Source organism: Rhinatrema bivittatum, chromosome 8 (assembly GCF_901001135.1).
Source record: "Rhinatrema bivittatum chromosome 8, aRhiBiv1.1, whole genome shotgun sequence".
NCBI lineage: Eukaryota > Metazoa > Chordata > Amphibia > Gymnophiona > Rhinatrematidae > Rhinatrema > Rhinatrema bivittatum.
The window spans coordinates 177,457,724-177,475,637 of record NC_042622.1 but is presented as its reverse complement, the minus strand read 5'-3'; the positions used below and the strand labels follow the sequence as shown (position 1 = coordinate 177,475,637).

General features: G+C 44.7%; 1 protein-coding gene across 7 annotated transcripts in view; it reads left to right on the top strand.

Annotated features, from left to right (window-relative positions):
* Positions 1 to 17,914, top strand: part of BCAS3 (BCAS3 microtubule associated cell migration factor) — a 969,760-nt gene that overhangs the window by 185,071 nt on the left and 766,775 nt on the right. For all 7 annotated transcript variants that reach the window (XM_029612008.1, XM_029612006.1, XM_029612007.1 and 4 more), the window contains exon 9: positions 12,864 to 12,940. In XM_029612008.1, coding sequence (XP_029467868.1) covers positions 12,864 to 12,940 — 77 coding nt within the window. The remainder of the gene's footprint in view (positions 1 to 12,863; positions 12,941 to 17,914) is intronic.

Below are 17,914 nucleotides of genomic sequence, written 5' to 3'. Positions count from 1 at the left end.
GCGCTGTGTACGGCCTTCCGGCTCTCTGCCTTGTCGTGGGTGTGTGTGTGGCCTTTGGGCCCTCTGCCTTGCCGTGGGTGTGTGTGTGGCCTTCGGGCCCTCTGCCCTGCCGTATGTGTGTGGCCTTCGGGCCCTCTGCCCTGCTGTGAGTGTGTGGCCTTCAGGCTCCCAGCCCTGCTGTATTGTGTGTGGCCTTCGGGCCCTCTGTCCTGCCGTGTGTGTGTGGCCTTCGGGCCCTCTGCCCTGCTGTATGTGTGTGGCCTTCGGGTCCTCTACCCTGCTGTGAGTGTGTGGCCTTCAGGCTCCCAGCCCTGCTGTATTGTGTGTGGCCTTCGGGCCCTCTGTCCTGCCGTGTGTGTGTGGCCTTCGGGCCCTCTGCCCTGCCATGTGAGTGAAGCCTTTGGGCCCTGTGCTCTGCCGTGTGAGTGAGGCCTTCGGGTCCGCTGTCCTTCTGTGTACGTGTGTGGCCTTCGGGCCCTCTTCCCTGCCGTGTGTGTGGCCTTCGGGCTCTCTGCCTTACTACTAGGTAACTTGACCCAGCCTGGACTCTGACACTGTTGCCTGCCGCCTGCCCGAACCCAGCCTGGACTCTGACACTGTTGCCTGCCGCCTGCCCTGACCCAGCCTGAACTCTGACACTGTTGCCTGCCGCCTGCCCTGACCCAGCCTGGAATTTGACATTGCTTCCAGCCATCCCTATCTCTCTCTACCTGGAGTCACTCCAGAAGGTGGTGTTCACAACACCAGAACACAGCCCGAGCGTAACATTTAAGAAGTCTTAGCCTGGCATAGGAAAGAGAAAAGCAAAGAAAATTCTATGCTTTGAAATCTCAGTACTAAATACTGCCTTAGGATTAAAGTGGATCATGTTCTGAGATGTCATGAATCCAAAAATGGTTTAAACATCTTAATGCAACAACATTTGCGTCGTCTGGTATTTTATAGAGTTTGCTCATTGTCCTCGCTTCTTAGAGTTGGACGGTTTGAATTGTGTTTGCATTTTTTTTTTTATAATTATCTTTTTATTGACTTCAAAACTACAGGACATAAAGACAATCCAGTAAACATCGGTTGAAAGAAGTCAAAACAAGATGTACAATTTAGAACCCCTTGCCCTCAATGTCAAAAAGCAATATCATACATGTATGGCATATCTACGAGATATTTAATAGTCAGCCAAGGTAGTGTGTAAAGTGTGAAAAGGTAATACCATATGACCCATGAATTAGATAAAGAAAATATAAAATGTCTTAATGCGTAGTAATACATTAGCTCACTTAAGTAAATAAGGATCCCAAGTTAAATAAAACTTCTTCAGATTATGTCGTTTAATGACTGATAATTTACTCATTGTACATACTCTTATCTAACCTTAAAAGGACTCTACTCATCTCAGGGACATGTTGTTGACTCCAGAGAGTTGCAATTACAATTCTAGCCGCAATGCATACCTGCTGAACCAAGTGGTTTTGATTGTTCTCACAGGACAAGCAGGATGGTAGTCCTCACATATGGGTGACATCATCAGGATGGAGCCCAATCACGGAAAACTTCTGTCAAAGTTTCCAGAACTTTGACTGGCCCCTACTGGGCATGCCCAGCATGGCACTAACCCTGCAGCCAGAAGGGGTCCCCCTTCAGTCTTCTTTTTTCCGCGCAGCAGTAGCCTCACGGTTTAGGAGCTCTGAAGAGATTCCTGACAGGAATTTTCCTCACGGAGCTAATTAAACTTAAATTGCCCCACAGGGGTCCCTCCTCTAAGTTTTTTGACCGTCTTTCATCGACTACCGTCGAGTTTGGCCCTCGCGGCCTACTGGCCGTCGACAGTACCGTGGCTCGATTTTTTTTCTATGGCCATGGCGTCGGGGTTTCGTCGGTGCCCGGACTGTACTCGTACCATGTCTATCACAGACCTTCATGGAGACTGTGTAATGTGTTTAGGCCGTGAGCATGATGTTCTGACTTGCACCAAATGTGCCCTCATGACACCAAAAGGTCGCAAAGCCAGAATGGAGAAGATGGGACTCCTTTTCCGTGCTCACACCCCAACGCCATCCATCGCATCGACCCCGGCACCGTCAAAGTCGCACCAGCATCGACCACCGTCCGGTGACCGTCCACCATCGACTCCCGTTACTCCCCCTCAAGATCGAAGGGATCGTAGGGAGAAACATCGCCATCGGCATCGTAAGTCTCGGACCGTCGAGGGAGCGAAATCATCGACCTCGCCACGGTCCGAGCCAACACCGAAGAAGCCCCGTCCAGGAATGGCACCGACCATTCCTGCGACCGGGACATCGAGGCCACCCTCAACCGATTGGGGTTTGGGAGTCATGATTCCGCCTCTGCCTCCGCCTCCCTCTTCCGTCACGGAGCCGGGGCTGCTTGCTCCAGGTCTCCGGGAAGAACTGGACCGGCTGGTCCAGGAGGCCATCGACAAGGCGATGCAACGGCTCCAGGTTCCTCCAGGACCGACACCGGCACCAAGAGTGGAACCGGTCACCGACCTGATTGCAGCAGCGCTGGCACCGCTGCTATCCCGGATGAAGGCGCTCATGACCGCCCTTTCACCGGTGATTCCCGGGTCTCCGATGGCTCCGGTGCGCTCCCCGTTGACAGCTTCATCGGGAGGAGAAACACTGTTCCGCATTCCTCCTTTGGGAGTATTGCCTCAGCCATCGATGCCAATTCGTCCCTCGCCACCGATTCATTCATCGGGGGCGATACGCACATTGGCGCCATCGATGCCTTCGATACCGGCACTGATGCCTTCCAGGCCGTCCACTGTGCCCCCGGCGATTCCTTCAATTTTCTCGGAGCCTCAGCCGGGGCCTTCGGATATCCAACCCCCTTCTCGTCCTGCAGGTCAGTCTGCTGATCCTTATGACACCTGGGGTGATGATACTTCCACAGACACCGTTGACTTACCTTCACCTCCCTCTCCTACTGAAAGTAGAAAGCGTTCTCCTCCAGAGGACCTTTCTTTCATTAATTTTGTGAAGGAAATGTCTGAGTTGGTCCCTTTTCAACTTCAGACGGAGCAGGATGATAGGCACCAGATGATGGAGCTCCTCCAATTCTTGGATGCCCCTAAAGTGATCACTTCTATTCCCATTCATCAAGTTCTTCTTGACCTCCTCAAAAAGAACTGGGAAAACCCTGGATCCATTGCCCCAGTCCATAGAAAAGCTGACACAACCTATTTAGTACAGTCAGCCCTCGGCTTTCAAAAATCTCAGCTCTACCACCACTCAGTTGTGGTAGAATCGGCTCAAAAGAAAGCAAAAAGGTCGAAGCCTCACTCATCTACCCCTCCTGTTAAGGAACACAAGTTCCTAGACAATATTGGTCGACGAGTGTTTCAAGGGGCCATGCTCATCTCCAGAATTGCTGCTTACCAGCTGTATATGACCCAATACAATAGGGTCATTTTCAAGCAAATACAGGACTTCTCTGAAACCCTGCCTGACCACTTCCAAGAACAGCTTCAAATCCTTGTCCACAAGGGGTTTGAGGCAGGAAAGCATGAGATAAGAACAGCTTACGATATCTTCGACACCTCTACTAGAGTCTCTGCAGCTGCCATTTCGGCAAGACGATGGGCCTGGCTCAAATCTTCTGACTTTCGCCCAGAAGTACAAGACAGGCTATCTGACCTACCATGTGTAGGAGACAATCTCTTCGGTGAACAGATCCAGCAAATAGTGGCTGAATTAAAGGACCATCATGAGACCCTTAAACAGCTCTCATTGATACCTTCTGACTTCCCCTCAAGACTGCCCTTTAGGAAGGACTCTAAGAAGTCATTCTTCCGCCCAAGGAAGTACTATCCTCCACCAGCAAGGTCCCGAACTATGAGGCCTTTTCAAAAACCTCAGCCTCGCCAGGCCCGAAATCAAAAGCCGCAAGCAGCTCCCCAGCCGGGGCCTGCTTCAGGTTTTTGACTTTCACTTGGAGAGCAGCAGCCTGATTCCTCTGCCAAGCATACCAGTGGAAGGTCGATTGTGCCACTTTCACGGCATGTGGCAATCAATCACAACCGACCAATGGGTGCTAGCAATCATTGCTCAGGGTTACCACCTAAACTTTCTTGCTCTTCCACTGGACTCACCATCTCTGCAAGCCTGGAAGAGTATCCGACCATTCTGTCCTTCTGGAGCAGGAGGTTTCCCTTCTTCTCCAGTTAAGAGCAATAGAACCCATCCCACTCTCGCAGCAAGGCCTAGGGTTCTATTCCCGGTACTTTTTGATCCCCAAAAAATCTGGGGGAGTTCGTCCAATTCTGGACCTACGTGCTCTCAACAAGTACCTACAGCGAGAAAAGTTCAAGATGGTAACCTTGGGCTCGCTTCTACCTCTTCTGCAAAGAGGAGACTGGCTCTGCTCTCTGGACCTTCAGGACGCATACACACACATTGCGATAACTCCAGCTCATTGCAAGTACCTCAGGTTTTTAGTAGGCCCAAAGCACTATCAATACCGCGTGCTTCCGTTCGGCCTAGCATCGGCACCACGAGTCTTCACCAAATGTCTCGTGGTTGTCGCAGCTTTTCTCAGGAAAGAAGGTGTCCACGTCTACCCCTATCTGGACGACTGGTTAATCAGGGCTCCAACCCAGCAAGCCGCTCGGTCGTCCCTCGATTTGACCCTACACACTCTAATTTCTCTAGGATTTCTCGTCAATTACGAAAAATCCTATTTAGTCCCATCTCAAATCTTGTCATTCATTGGGGCAGACTTGGACACCTTGCAGGCAAAAGCCTTTCTACCTCAACAACGAGCGCTAACCCTCGTGTCTCTCGCTCACCAGTTGCAGTCTCAGCATATAGCAACAGCTCGCCAATTCCTCGTCCTTTTAGGACACATGGCGTCCTCAGTCCATGTCACACCAATGGCCCGCCTGGCCATGAGGCTCATGCATTGGACTCTGAGGTCACAATGGATTCAAGCTGTTCAGCCTCTGTCGACCATTGTCCACATCACCGACTCCCTCCGTCTGTCTCTCGCCTGCTGGAAAGATCACAACAATCTCCTCCAGGGACTGCCCTTTCAAGTGCCAGATCCTCAACTCATTCTCACCACCAACGCTTTCAACCTCGGGTGGGGAGCCCACGTGGACAATCTACAGACACAAGGGTCTTGGTCTCCAGGGGAAGCCAAACATCAAATAAACTTCCTAGAACTTGGAGCAATGCGATATGCTCTCAGGGCTTTTCAGGAACGCCTGTCAAATCACGTCATCCTGATTCAGACGGACAACCAGGTGGCCATGTGGTACATCAACAAGCAGGGAGGCACAGGCTCCTTCCTTCTGTGTCAGGAAGCGGCACAGATTTGGGCGGAAGCGCTCTCCCACTCGATGTACCTCAGGGCCACCTACTTGCCGGGAGTGGACAATGTCTTAGCAGACAAACTGAGTCGTGTCTTCCAACCGCACAAGTGGTCTCTCAACCCCTCGGGAGCGAACTTCATCTTCCAACAATGGGGTTATCCCCAGACAGACCTTTTTGCGTCCCCTCAGAACCACAAAGTCTACAATTTCTGCTCCCTCATTCGGAGCGAGCGCTCTCCACCCAGAGATGCATTCTCCCTCTCGTGGGCAACCGGTCTGCTCTATGCATTTCCTCCACTTCCTCTTCTCTCGAAGACTCTCGTGAAGTTAGGTCAGGACAAGGGAACCAAGATCCTGATAGCACCTCACTGGCCTCGCCAAGGTGGTTTCCAATACTTCAGGATCTCTCCATCCGCAGGCACATTCCCTTGGGAACGGACCCGCAACTGATCATTCAAAACAACGGATGCCTACGCCATCCCAATCTTCAGGCCTTGTCTCTGACGGCATGGATGTTGAAAGGTTAATCCTTCAACCACTTAACCTTTCAGATTCGGTTTCTCGTGTCCTGATTGCTTCACGGAAGCCTTCCACAAGAAAATCTTATTCCTATAAATGGAAAAGGTACACATCATGGTGCACCTCGCAGTCCTTTGAACCCTTTTCCTGTCCAATCCCAAGTTTTTTGGACTATCTCTGGCATTTGTCGGAGTCAGGTTTAAAGACCTCTTCAATCAGAATGCATGTCAGTGCGGTAGCCGCCTTTCATAAAGGTGTCGGGGATGTTCCTATATCAGTACATCCCCTCGTAACACGCTTTTTAAAGGGCTTGCTCCATATCAAGCCACCTTTACGTCCTCTGGCCCCTTCTTGGGACCTTAATCTGGTTCTTGGTCGGCTCATGAAACCACCATTCGAGCCTCTTTGCTCCTGTGAACTAAAATATCTCACATGGAAAGTGATTTTCCTTTTGGCTATCGCTTCAGCTCACAGGGTTAGTGAGTTACAGGCCCTAGTTACCTATCCGCCTTACACTAAACTCCTGCAGGACCGGGCGGTACTCCGCACTCACCCTAAATTTTTACCTAAGGTAGTTTCAGAGTTTCACATTAATCAATCCATCATACTACCTACCTTCTTTCCCAGGCTCCATTCCAGTCCAGGGGAACAGGCTCTGCATACCCTTGACTGTAAACGGGCTCTAGCGTTCTACCTAGACCGTACAGTTGCGCACAGGAAGAATACTCAGTTATTCGTCTCTTTCCATCCCAACAAATTAGGGCAACCTGTGGGTAAGCAGACTCTCTCCTCCTGGTTGGCGGACTGCATATCTTTTTGCTATCAGCAAGCAGGCATTCCTTTTCAAGACCATGTCAAAGCACACTCTGTGAGGGCCATGGCGACTTCAGTAGCACACCTACGATCGGTGCTGCTTCCTGACATTTGCAGGGCTGCCACCTGGAGTTCTCTCCACACTTTCGCAGCCCACTATTGCTTGGACAAAGCCGGAAGACAAGATTCCATCTTCGGCCAGTCTGTCCTGCGTAACTTATTTCCAACGTGACGTACCTACACCCTTCCGCCTGCCCGGTGGGGTTCAGGATGCCCTCTACCAAATTCCACCCCAGTTGTTGTGCCTGTTGCACGCCGTTGGGTACATTTGGTGCATGTTCGGACATCCTCAGCTCAGTACTCACCCATATGTGAGGACTACCATCCCGCTTGTCCTGTGAGAAAGCAAATGTTGCTTACCTGTAACAGGTGTTCTCACAGGACAGCAGGATGTTAGTCCTCACGAAACCCGCCCGTCGCCCCGCAGTGTTGGGTTCATAACATTTTGTTATTTTATTTTTCGGCACTGCCTGTAGCTTTCAAATAAGACTGAAGGGGGACCCCTGCTGGCTGCAGGGTTAGTGCCATGCTGGGCATGCCCAGTAGGGGCCAGCCAAAGTTCTGGAAACTTTGACAGAAGTTTTCCGTGATTGGGCTCCATCCTGATGATGTCACCCATATGTGAGGACTAACATCCTGCTGTCCTGTGAGAACACCTGTTACAGGTAAGCAACATTTGCTATATCCAGGGTGGAAACCAAGAAATGCAATAGTGCCTGTGCAGCCTGCAATGTTAGAGGGACCTGCGATAGTGAGGAAAGAAAAGTACCCAAGTCCTCCCAGAACACTTTAAGAATGGGGCACTCCCACCAGACATGAAAAATTGTTCCCACCGTGTTATATCCCTGCGAACATAGATTGCTAACTGTGGGATACATCATGTGCAACCTGTCTGGCGTGTAGTACCAGCAGAATAGATGCTTATAACAGTTCTTTATTATTAGGGTAGAGATCGATACCCTACGCAAACATTGATGTACAGCATCCCATTCCTCCCTTGAGTAAGACTTCCCCAAGTCCCGTTGCCAGGTGAGAATATGCTTTGGTTTTTCCCTGGAGCACAAGTTTAGGAGACCATACAATTTAGAAATAAGGCTTTTAATTTTTGCCCCCGAAAACAATAACTTCAAATAGGGACTTACCTGGCACTAGGGAAGATTTGATACATATTTTATGTAAAAAGTGGGTTATTTGCCGGTAAGATAAAAATTCAATTTGGGGCAAACCGTAGTGAATACATAATTGCTGAAAAGACATCAAGCGACCATCTGCCCGAAGATGCTTTACCATGTATAACCCCTTCTTTATCCATAACTTAAAGGCTTTAAAGTTGAAGACATGGAGCGAAATTAATATTATGGACAGATAGGTTGACAAAAAATGCTCTGTCTCCTACTAGCCGACAGTGCCACTTCTTCCATATATTAGGTGAGTGCTGCATTGTGGGAAGAATATGCAAGCTGTCCCTCCATGTTCTGCTAGGCTGCCACAACATAGCGGCAAGTGGCATTGGAGCAGCTTGTGCTTGTTCCAGTATTACCCATAGTTTTGGATGATCAGTATTATGCCAGTCAATTACTTGCCGAAGCTGCGCTGCCACATAATACCACTCTATATTGGGGACCCCCAGACCACCATCAAGCTTAGGGACATACTGAATAGAGCGCTTTATCCTAGGGGAGCGTCTATTCCAGATGAAGCTAAATATTTTATGCTGCCACTGTTTCAACAGGAGATTAGGTATTTGAATAGGTAGAGTCTGAAAGAGATAAAGGAGGCAGGGCAAGACATTCATTTTAATTAGAGCTATTCTGCCTAGCCAAGATAAAGATAGTCTGTCCCACTTTTCTAGGTCCCGCCAAATGTTATTCAGTAAAGTCATATAGGGAGCTTGGATGTTGTTCTAGGTAAATGCCCAAGAATTTAAGCTTTTGTTTAGTCCACGTGAACTGATGCTGAGGTTTTAGGGAGTCTACCAGCTTGGAATCACATGAAATGTTTAAAATCTCAGATTTCACCCAGTTAACCTTGAATCCAGATACCCTGCTAAAGCTATCCAGCTCTGTTTCAATTGCAAGCAGTGACATATGGGGGTGACTCACTGAAAACATAATATCATCTGCAAATAAGGATAGTTTAAGTGATCTATCTCTTACCTGAATACCCGAAATAAGAGTATTATTCCTAATTTTGATTGCAAGAGGCTCAAGGAAGAGGGCAAATAGGAGTGGTGATAATGGGCATCCTTGCCTCGTACCCCGGCCCAGTGTAAAATCGTTGGAGTATTCCCCATTAACTCGAACATAGGCATTCGTATGCCCTCCAAAAATGGAAAAAGAAAGGGCCAGTGCACAAGGTCAAAGGCCTTTTCTGCATCTATGGAGAGAAACAATGCCGGAGTATGCTCTTTATGTACCCACCTTAAAATGTTCGTGTTTGCATTTGTTTGATGTCTAGAGAATGCTGTCAGGGTGGAGGTAGGCTAATCCTTGATTGGATACCCATGACAGACAATTCCCCTTTTTTACCAGTAAACCCTAAACAAGTAGAATGCACATTTTCTAATAACAGTCAAGCCTGGATATTTTAATAACATAAAAAATCTCATATTTCAGTTTTTTTATTGGCAGCATGATGATATCTAAAAATCACCGATGGTTGAATCTATGTGCGATTTTTCTGTAGTACAAATAGATCCTCACCATGGGGTTTTTCTGCGCAATCATGGACATATATCCTGGCAACCATAGAATGATCCCTTAGTAATGTGTGTTCCAGGAGCACTGTGAAATCTTTGTTTCAGCTCAGTAGAGTGTCTACCCTCTGTGAGTTAGCCTTGCTCCCTGTCATGGACTATCGTTATGCATTTGGAATGGTGCTGGTGGGAGATCTTAAATATGATTTTAGTGTTAATGGGTTGGTTGAGGAATAAACCAAATGCAAGACAACTCTGAAGTGGAGCTGTAACTCTATCCTCTGTGCTGTGACCAGAGTCTACTACTACTACTACTACTTCTACTTCTACTACTATTAATCATTTCTAAGATACTACTTGACATACACAGCACTGTACAGATACACATAAGAAACAGGCCCTGCTCCGTGGCATTTACATTGTAGCCAAAACAAATATACATAACAAACAAGAGTTTATAGAAGTGCATTTATTGGAGAGATTTGAAACCAGTCTCAGAAAGTTAAGTTTTTGTATTGGATTTAAATGCAGTGCAAGGACATACAGTGAGAGGTTGGGAGGTCTCAGGGTATAGGAAGCGATCAGCTCTCCTGTCCCAGTAGGAAAACATATTGGTTAAATTATGCGTGCTTGTTACTAGGGAGGCCTATGGTTGCCCATATGAACCCCTTAGAGTTGTTTTAATTGAGTGAACCAAGCTAGTGTATGCTGCTGTGATCCTTGAATGCTCACATTTCATTAGCTGTCTAGTGGTGGTTTGCTACTTGAGTTAAAGTGCAGTCATTCAGGATTTATGAACTTCAGACCAAAACTATAAGAAATGTGATACAGCATTCCGGGGTTATTAGGATTGGCAAGGAAAGTACTCACTGCAGCTTCTCATGTGTGCAAACGTGCCAGGAGAAACGAAGATCGCACATCCTGGAATGCAGCTTTCAGACAATGGAGTTAAAAATGACTTTTCGTGAAAGCTCACATTGCGCAGCAGAAGAAGGATGCGCACACGAAGAAGCCTTGGGTGTTCTGTAAAATTTAACAACTAGATTTTTCCTTCTGTTTGAAAGCAGGCTGAATGAGAACTATACTTTGCCCTGATGCACATTTTTGCTTTCTCAGGGGACCTGATGGGTACGCATGTACTACATCCATTTAAATAATTTAATCCATACATTATTCATAAACCAATAGCCAGCTGTGTTGAAAGGCTCTTTAAATATAGTTATTGACCCAGTGTATACTAGAATTTATGAAGTATTTTTTTGATGACAGTAAAATAAACATGGGATAAATCATTGCAAGTGGCATTTTCCCAAAGAACAATTTGTTCTTCCTTTGCTCCCTCGCAAACCCTTGGAAAATGTGCATGGTTCTTCTTTCAAAAGCCCTGTCAGAATGTCAGAGTCTGATATAGCCGGTAGGTACTGTTCAACTTCTCCTGCTTTTAAATTAAAGGAAGCTGCTGCTTGTTTGCTTTTGCAGGATTTTCTAGTCATCTTTTTGCTTTCTGTCAGCCCAGAGTTGACTTTGATTCCATAAAATGTTGGTAAACAGCAGAGATGGGGTTTTTTTTTTCATTTTTGACATGTTTCTGAAGTCTGTTTGTACAAGACTGTAAACACTTTACTCAAGAGCATGAAATTCAATTGTAATGAGGCAAAATGGTGGTGGAAACCTCATATCTTTTATGTGGAATTATTGTTGCCTTCAAAACAAAATATGTAGAACTTTTTTGTAAATGTTTGCCAAGCTAAATAGTTCCATATACTGATGAATTTAATATAAAATATGGCAGTAGCTGAAGCTATTCTGTTCAAAACAATAAACCCCAAATGTTGTTGTTATTGAGTGCAGGCCTATAGCCTTATTGGTCTTGTAGAAAAATGGCATCTTAGGCATGATGCCCCTTAAAGATGCAGCAAAAAAAAAAAAAATATATATATCGTAGTGTATGAGTTTCTGAGACCTTACCTGTCACACTTCTGAAAAAGGAATCCATGTGCTCTGAAATTTGAGTCCTACAACATCTTATTTTGTTGGCCCTTATAAAAATCATCACAACCTACTAAGACTTTTTCACTAGGCTTTTGTTGACTGGGAAGGTGGGGTATAAAACTGAAATAGAAAAAAGATACCTGCTTTTATTAAAATATCAGGCTACTGCAAGGAAGCATAAGAACATAAGAAGAACATAAGAAAATAAGAAGAACATAAGAAACTGCCATGCTGGGTCAGACCAAGGGTCCATCAAGCCCAGCATCCTGTTTCCAACAGTGGCCAATCCAGGCCATAAGAACCTGGCAATTACCCAAACACCAAGAAGATCCCACGCTACTGATGCAATTAATAGCAGTGGCTATTCCCTAAGTAAACTTGATTAATAGCAGTTAAGTAATGGAGGCAGGTGGCATACTTTGACAATCCTTAAAGCCACTTCTTTATTTGTAGGGTTATGGATTGTCACGGGCATTTGTACAGGATGTCATGAATAAAGTATTACATTCACAGTGCCTTTTCTAAGTAGCCTAGGCTTCCTTGGTTGGTCTTGCTGTGAGATACGGCCTTCTTTTTTTCACATGTGACCTATTTCTGCTCATGTTTTGGACAAAGCTGCCCACACAACTCATGACTTGCAACATATGCTTTCAGATCCTCTCATAGGCGCCACTCCATGGCACCCCCTCTAATCGGGTCTCTCTCCTTTGTCTTCTCTTCAGTCTCTCCTCTCAGTGGCCACAGGTCTGGTGATTGAAGAAGTGACACAAAAGCCAGATCTGATAGGGGACTGCTCAAGGTCCCAGGGAGCTAGTGCCTACAAGCCCCATTTTCCAAAAGGGGTTTTCCGTTTGTTGGTCTGTTAGAAAACACTTTTAAAACTGGAACACTTTATTTTTAATGACTCAGAAATGGGTTGAGTAAGTCCAAGTTTGCAACTTGTGAGCAATAGTGCCAGTCATCTAGGCTTCAACCCTGGCTACTGTACATTTGCATATCTTTCATATGCATTCATAATTATTTTTCAAAAAATCTATCTAGAGTGAAAAGTAGATCTGATATTTACTTACCTCATGCTTGGTTCTGAAATGGCTGAGCTGCAATCATTTCAGTGACAAATTATAGTTCATGACTTTGAGTCTGAAAAAGAGATCCAGGTGAATCTGAAACGCCGATAAGTGATTTTGATGTTGGTCAAAAAAAATCACAGCCTGCGAGGAATTCAGAGCTTTTGATGTAAATTTGCATAAAGTTTTCTAAACAAACGTCTGGGTCCAGTCATGGAATTCTAGGAAGATTGCCTTTACTTCCACATGAAACAACTGTTTCACACGTTTGAGGCCTTCTCTTCTCCAAATCTGGTATTCTGGGAAGCTTTGAAGTGTGTGTTTGCATGTGTGGAGCACAGAGATTATTTCAGATGTCAATCTTAGCTTTTGTGTTCTATTCCAGGATACTGCTTGTAGTCTTACAAGAGAAAATCGCCGCCTTCGACAGCTGCACATTCACAAAAAAGTTCTTTGTTACAAGTGAGTATACAGTAAGCGGGTCTTAGATGCTTACCATTAATAGTATTTTGTTTTGCACATTTTAATATTATGAATGCTTTTTGAATCCAAACAGATTTGGTGTTCTCAACAAAATCAAAATATACTTAAATCAAGCAAATTGCTGGGATTATTAATGTCCCTGATTGAGGGATTAGCTGTGCTTGCCTCACAAAATACCATTCAAAGTGAGATGAACAATAATCAGACAGATGATGCAGTGATGCTTTGCTCGCTGCTGGTCTGGTTTTCATTAGCCGCTTTTCTGCCTTTTCCACTTTTTTCTTTTGTACAATTTTTTTATTTGTCAGACAAGCTGCTAATAAATCCACATCCATTTTTAGTTCTCTGTGTTTGGAGAAGAGATGACTAAGAGGGGATATGATAGAGGTCTACAAAATCATGAAAGGACTTGAACAAGTTAATGTAAATAGGTTATTTACTCTTTCAGATAATAGAAGGACCAGGGGGCACTCCATGAAGTTAGCAAGTAGCTCATTTAAAACAAATCGAAGAAAATTCTTTATCATTCAATGCATAGTTAAGCTCTGGAATTCATTGCCAGAGGATGTGGTTACAGCAGTTAGTGTAACTGGGTTTAAAAAAAGGTTTGGATAAGTTCTAGAGGAAAAATCCATAAACTGTTAATAATTAATAAGCAATAGTAGTTTGAGATTTACTTAAAGTTTGGGTACTTGCCAGGTACTTATGACTTGGATTGGCCACTGTTGGAAACAGGATGCTGGGCTTGATGGACCCTTGGTCTGACCCAGTATGGCATGTTCTTATGTTTGAATATTTGTCTTTTACTTGTATCTAAATGAAAAGATAAGATTTACTAACCTGAGCTTAGAAAAAGGTCCCCAGACTTGATTTAGATCTTTGTCAGGTACTGTCTGCACATGTAGTGGTACCCGACCTTCACAAGAAATCTGCATTGCTGCAAAGTCCATCGATAGTTTTGGATCTGAACATCCTGCAGCTGATTTTCAAATGGAAAAGGTTCCCTTTGGAAGTTTTTCCTACAATATCCGGGGGACAGCAGAGCAGGGGCAAAAACGCATGTATGTTCTGAAAATCAGTATCCGTGCTAAACATGCCCCCAGGAGCTGCTCTGTTTAATCCAGCTGAAACTGTGTGTGCTGTGAAAGCCAGTGTCTACCTTGAGCTGTTCTGAGGGGTCAGTTGTTACCCAGGGCACTCTGCCTGGGTAAGTATCTCTGAGAATTGTCTTCCCCATATCTTTTCCCATTTTGTGTCTGAGTGGAAAAATGCTTAATACATGCAACTCTAAGTGAGTCATGTAAATGGCAAGATGAGTTTCAGAGAGCCATGTTCCAATTTTGTCTTCCTTATTTTTGAATCTTAGCACTCTTTCCTGACCAGGACCCGGAAACAAAGTCGTCTTTAATGCTGGGCCCTTTAGCATTTCTCTTGGGCCAGCAGAGATCCTTCTGGCAGGGATAGTCATCCTCCCCTCTGTGTCCTAAGAGCATCACCCGGTTAGCACAGACAGACAGGAGATGGGAGCTGCACCATAGGGCTGGCCCCTGCTGGCTTCTTTTAATTTTTGAAGTATTGCATGTTCCAGCTGTATTGGCCATTCTAACTAAGCAGGAGTCAGTGGCCCCTCCAGAATACTCTTTTACCCCATTTCAGTGTATGGGCTCAAAATTAAGTTTAATTTCCATGTAAAAATCTATAGATTGTTTTAAAGTTACAGCTGGATTTATATAAGAGCATAAGTGTTGTAGCAGGTGAGAGTAGTGGTGCATGGAGTCCAGCATCCTGCCTCTGACAGAGTCTAGTCCAGTTCACTTTGAAGTATCTGCAGAACTCACTGGGGGAGACTGAGGTGACGGTCAATAGGCCTATCCTTCAGAAACTTTTCCAAGCCTTTCTTAAACCCAGCTATACTACTGGCCTTGACCACAGCCCCCAGGAACTCATTCCTCAGCTTACTTGTGTGTTGCTGAAAAAAAATGTACATTTGTTTTCATTCTGCTATAAGTTACTTTCATGGTGTGTCCCCTAGTCCTAGTGTTATTGAAAAGGTAAATAACCGTTCCTATTTATCTCTTCCAAGCCACTCATGACTTTATAAACCTCTATCCTAGCCCCTCTCGTTGTCATTTCTCCAAATTATCAAGCTCTGACCTGCTTAGCTTTGCTTCTCAATGGACCTGTTCCATATCCTCATAAATTCCACCACGTTTCCAGAGTATGCATGGAAGAAATAATTGACAATATCTTGTTTAAAGGGAAACATCTCATGATGCTGCCAAAGGGAAAATGTATAAAACAGAAGTGAATAGAGATGAAAAAGAGAATATCAGCATTCATTTAGGCCAATATTGTGGTTTTTTCCAATATTTGTTGATAGGTTGAGCTAAGATATAAGCTAAAAATGCATGCAGATTTCTAAGGTTATCTGTACGGACACATTTAACATTTTCCCATTTTTTATTTTGCCTTTTCCTTACAGTTCTGAAAAAAGAGAGAAACTTTTGTTGTTTCTCTTTAATTAGTTTCTTAGAAGCCTTGGGTAAATATTGGTAAAATTCAAGTTGATGGCAAAATTAGCTGGAATGATATTTAGCTTTTAAACCTCAGCCTGTAAAATTTTGTTTCTATGGCTCTTCAGTAGAAGAAAATATTTTCAGTACCTGCACTCACTGGATGACTAGGACTTGGAGCTGGAGAGTTGCTCTTTGGTAAACTATGGCCTGGTGTTTTTTCCTTTCTACTTGTAGGCTCGCCGGCTTGGTGGCGCTGCTTGTACCCCTCTGTTTTTCCATCTGCTGGTTTTCAGTGAGGGCTCAGGACCCATTTGTGGTGTCTTTCTGCTGGGTGAGGGTTTGGTAGGTGGCTACAGCCCAGCATTGCCAGCTATGGACAGGAGAATGGTCAGCGACAATGATCAGATGTTTGAATTGTGCTGAATCCCAATTGATTGAGCAACTGAAAGTTACTGATTGGAGGGTCAGTGATCCAGCCCGTTCCATGGCATTGACTCGAGGGGCACATTGGGCCCAGCTAAGTGGCTAGTCATTCAGTCCTGGGCTATCCGGGGTTTTTTTTTTTGGTTTTAATTTGTTGCTGTTTGAGGAACTAGGTTGAGGACTGACCTGCTGACACTTAAACTGTCTGTGCCTAGTGTTGTACATGAAGCAGAGACAAAGGTATAAAAGCCGGCTAGTTGGAAATAATTGACCCCACGATTACTTGTAAAGAGAGGAAAGAATGCAGACTACTTTTTAATACTGAAAAAGAAGCAACATTTTTGCCTTGATAGTATCCTAACTCCAAGCTTAATGGGATAGATTAGATTTGGTCATTTATATGAAGGTACCAGGTTAGGCATATAAAGGGCGTCAAGGGAATGGTAGCGTCACTTGGAATTTTTGAAAGAAATGAATTAAAAAATGTGTAAATTCTGAATTTGTAGTAAAAGCTTATTGTCTCCACTCAATACTTTATCTCAGCCAAAATGAACCCTTGTCTACAAATCTCGAGGAAAACTAATTTTTAGTTGCTTTGACTGGAGTGGATATTTTTTGGAAAAAAAAGTGCTAAAGCGCCTGACGAGCTTTAAGCTGTGCAATACCATTGTACAACAAAACTAAGATTATTTAGCTCTTTGCATGAACGGCTTTCTTAGCTTTATGCCAAGTGAGGCAGCAATATTAAAGTTACCAATAGGTGTCAGTTTCTCCCTGCAACATAACTTTGAGCACCTTCCAAAGATCCTACTGGCTCATGACGAACCCGAGAAGTTAAAGCACCAATATTAAATGAAAGCAGGAGGGTGTATTAGATCTGACATAAGAAGATATTACATTGGTAGAGCTCCGGAAGGATATTTACAGAATAATTGCAAATTCCATTAATTCTGCCTTTAGAATGTCACTGGTGTGTAGTTGGTATACAGTGCAGGGTATCCTGTTTTTTCGCTTACATTATCTTTGTTGATATTATTGTTATAACTTACCCTCGGTGCTCCTCTGTGGGCCGTCAAGGGGTGACTATATTAATTGCAGCAATCATCTGCCTTCTCTTCTTGGGCCCAAGTGCATCTCGTCTGCAATCTTCCTGAGCCCTACCGGCAAAGTTGGATAAGAGAATTAAGCACGAGTTTCCTGGACCTGAATCCTGGGGTCTGACTCTTAGTCCAAGTGTTTGAACTGCAGTGTAGCGTGCTGGGATTGATGTGTTTGGCTGCTATGGTGAGCTTGCAAGCTGGAAGCTGCAGCATGGTTCTCGGTAGCAAAATGGCAGACAGTAACCTAAGCTCTTTCAACAGCAGAGATCCATAGAAAAGGCATTAACATCACACACCTGTCCAGTGAAATTGGATTTCACTGTGGTCTGAACATGCCCTGCAGTCTCTATTCCCCAAGGTTATAAAGAGAAACAGATTATGGGTCATTTTTTGTTACATTTCATTATATGTGTCTTCTGAAGAGTAGAAATTGAAATTATTCATGTCCAGGAGCAAGTATTGCAGCAGTGATGCAGTACAAATACAGAGGAAGGAAAATTCGCCGCTAGGGTATGAAGGTCAGTTACTCATGGGTTTCTGCGTGCTGTGATTGACTGACACATCGGCCCACTTAATCATTGCCAAAAGGCAAAATCCAAAGTTAGTTTTTAACTGAAAATTTTTTTTAAAGCCTTGTAAAAATAACTGATTACATTTTCATGGGATTTATGGGGGAGCGTATTAAAAAAAAGAAATGAGAGAAAATGAGCTCCAAAACCGTTCATGTTGGGTCAGTATCGCATGCAGTATCATTGCACAGTGGCTGTCTTTACTCTTCTAGCGTGGTCTTCAAGCGCATATAAGGAGTCAGTTTGCTAAAATGCGGCTTTTGAGACGGATGCAAATCAGTTTTCTATTTTGTGTCTTTACACGGTTTGCTTTACTAAACTTCCTGTGACTGTTTCCCATGCAAT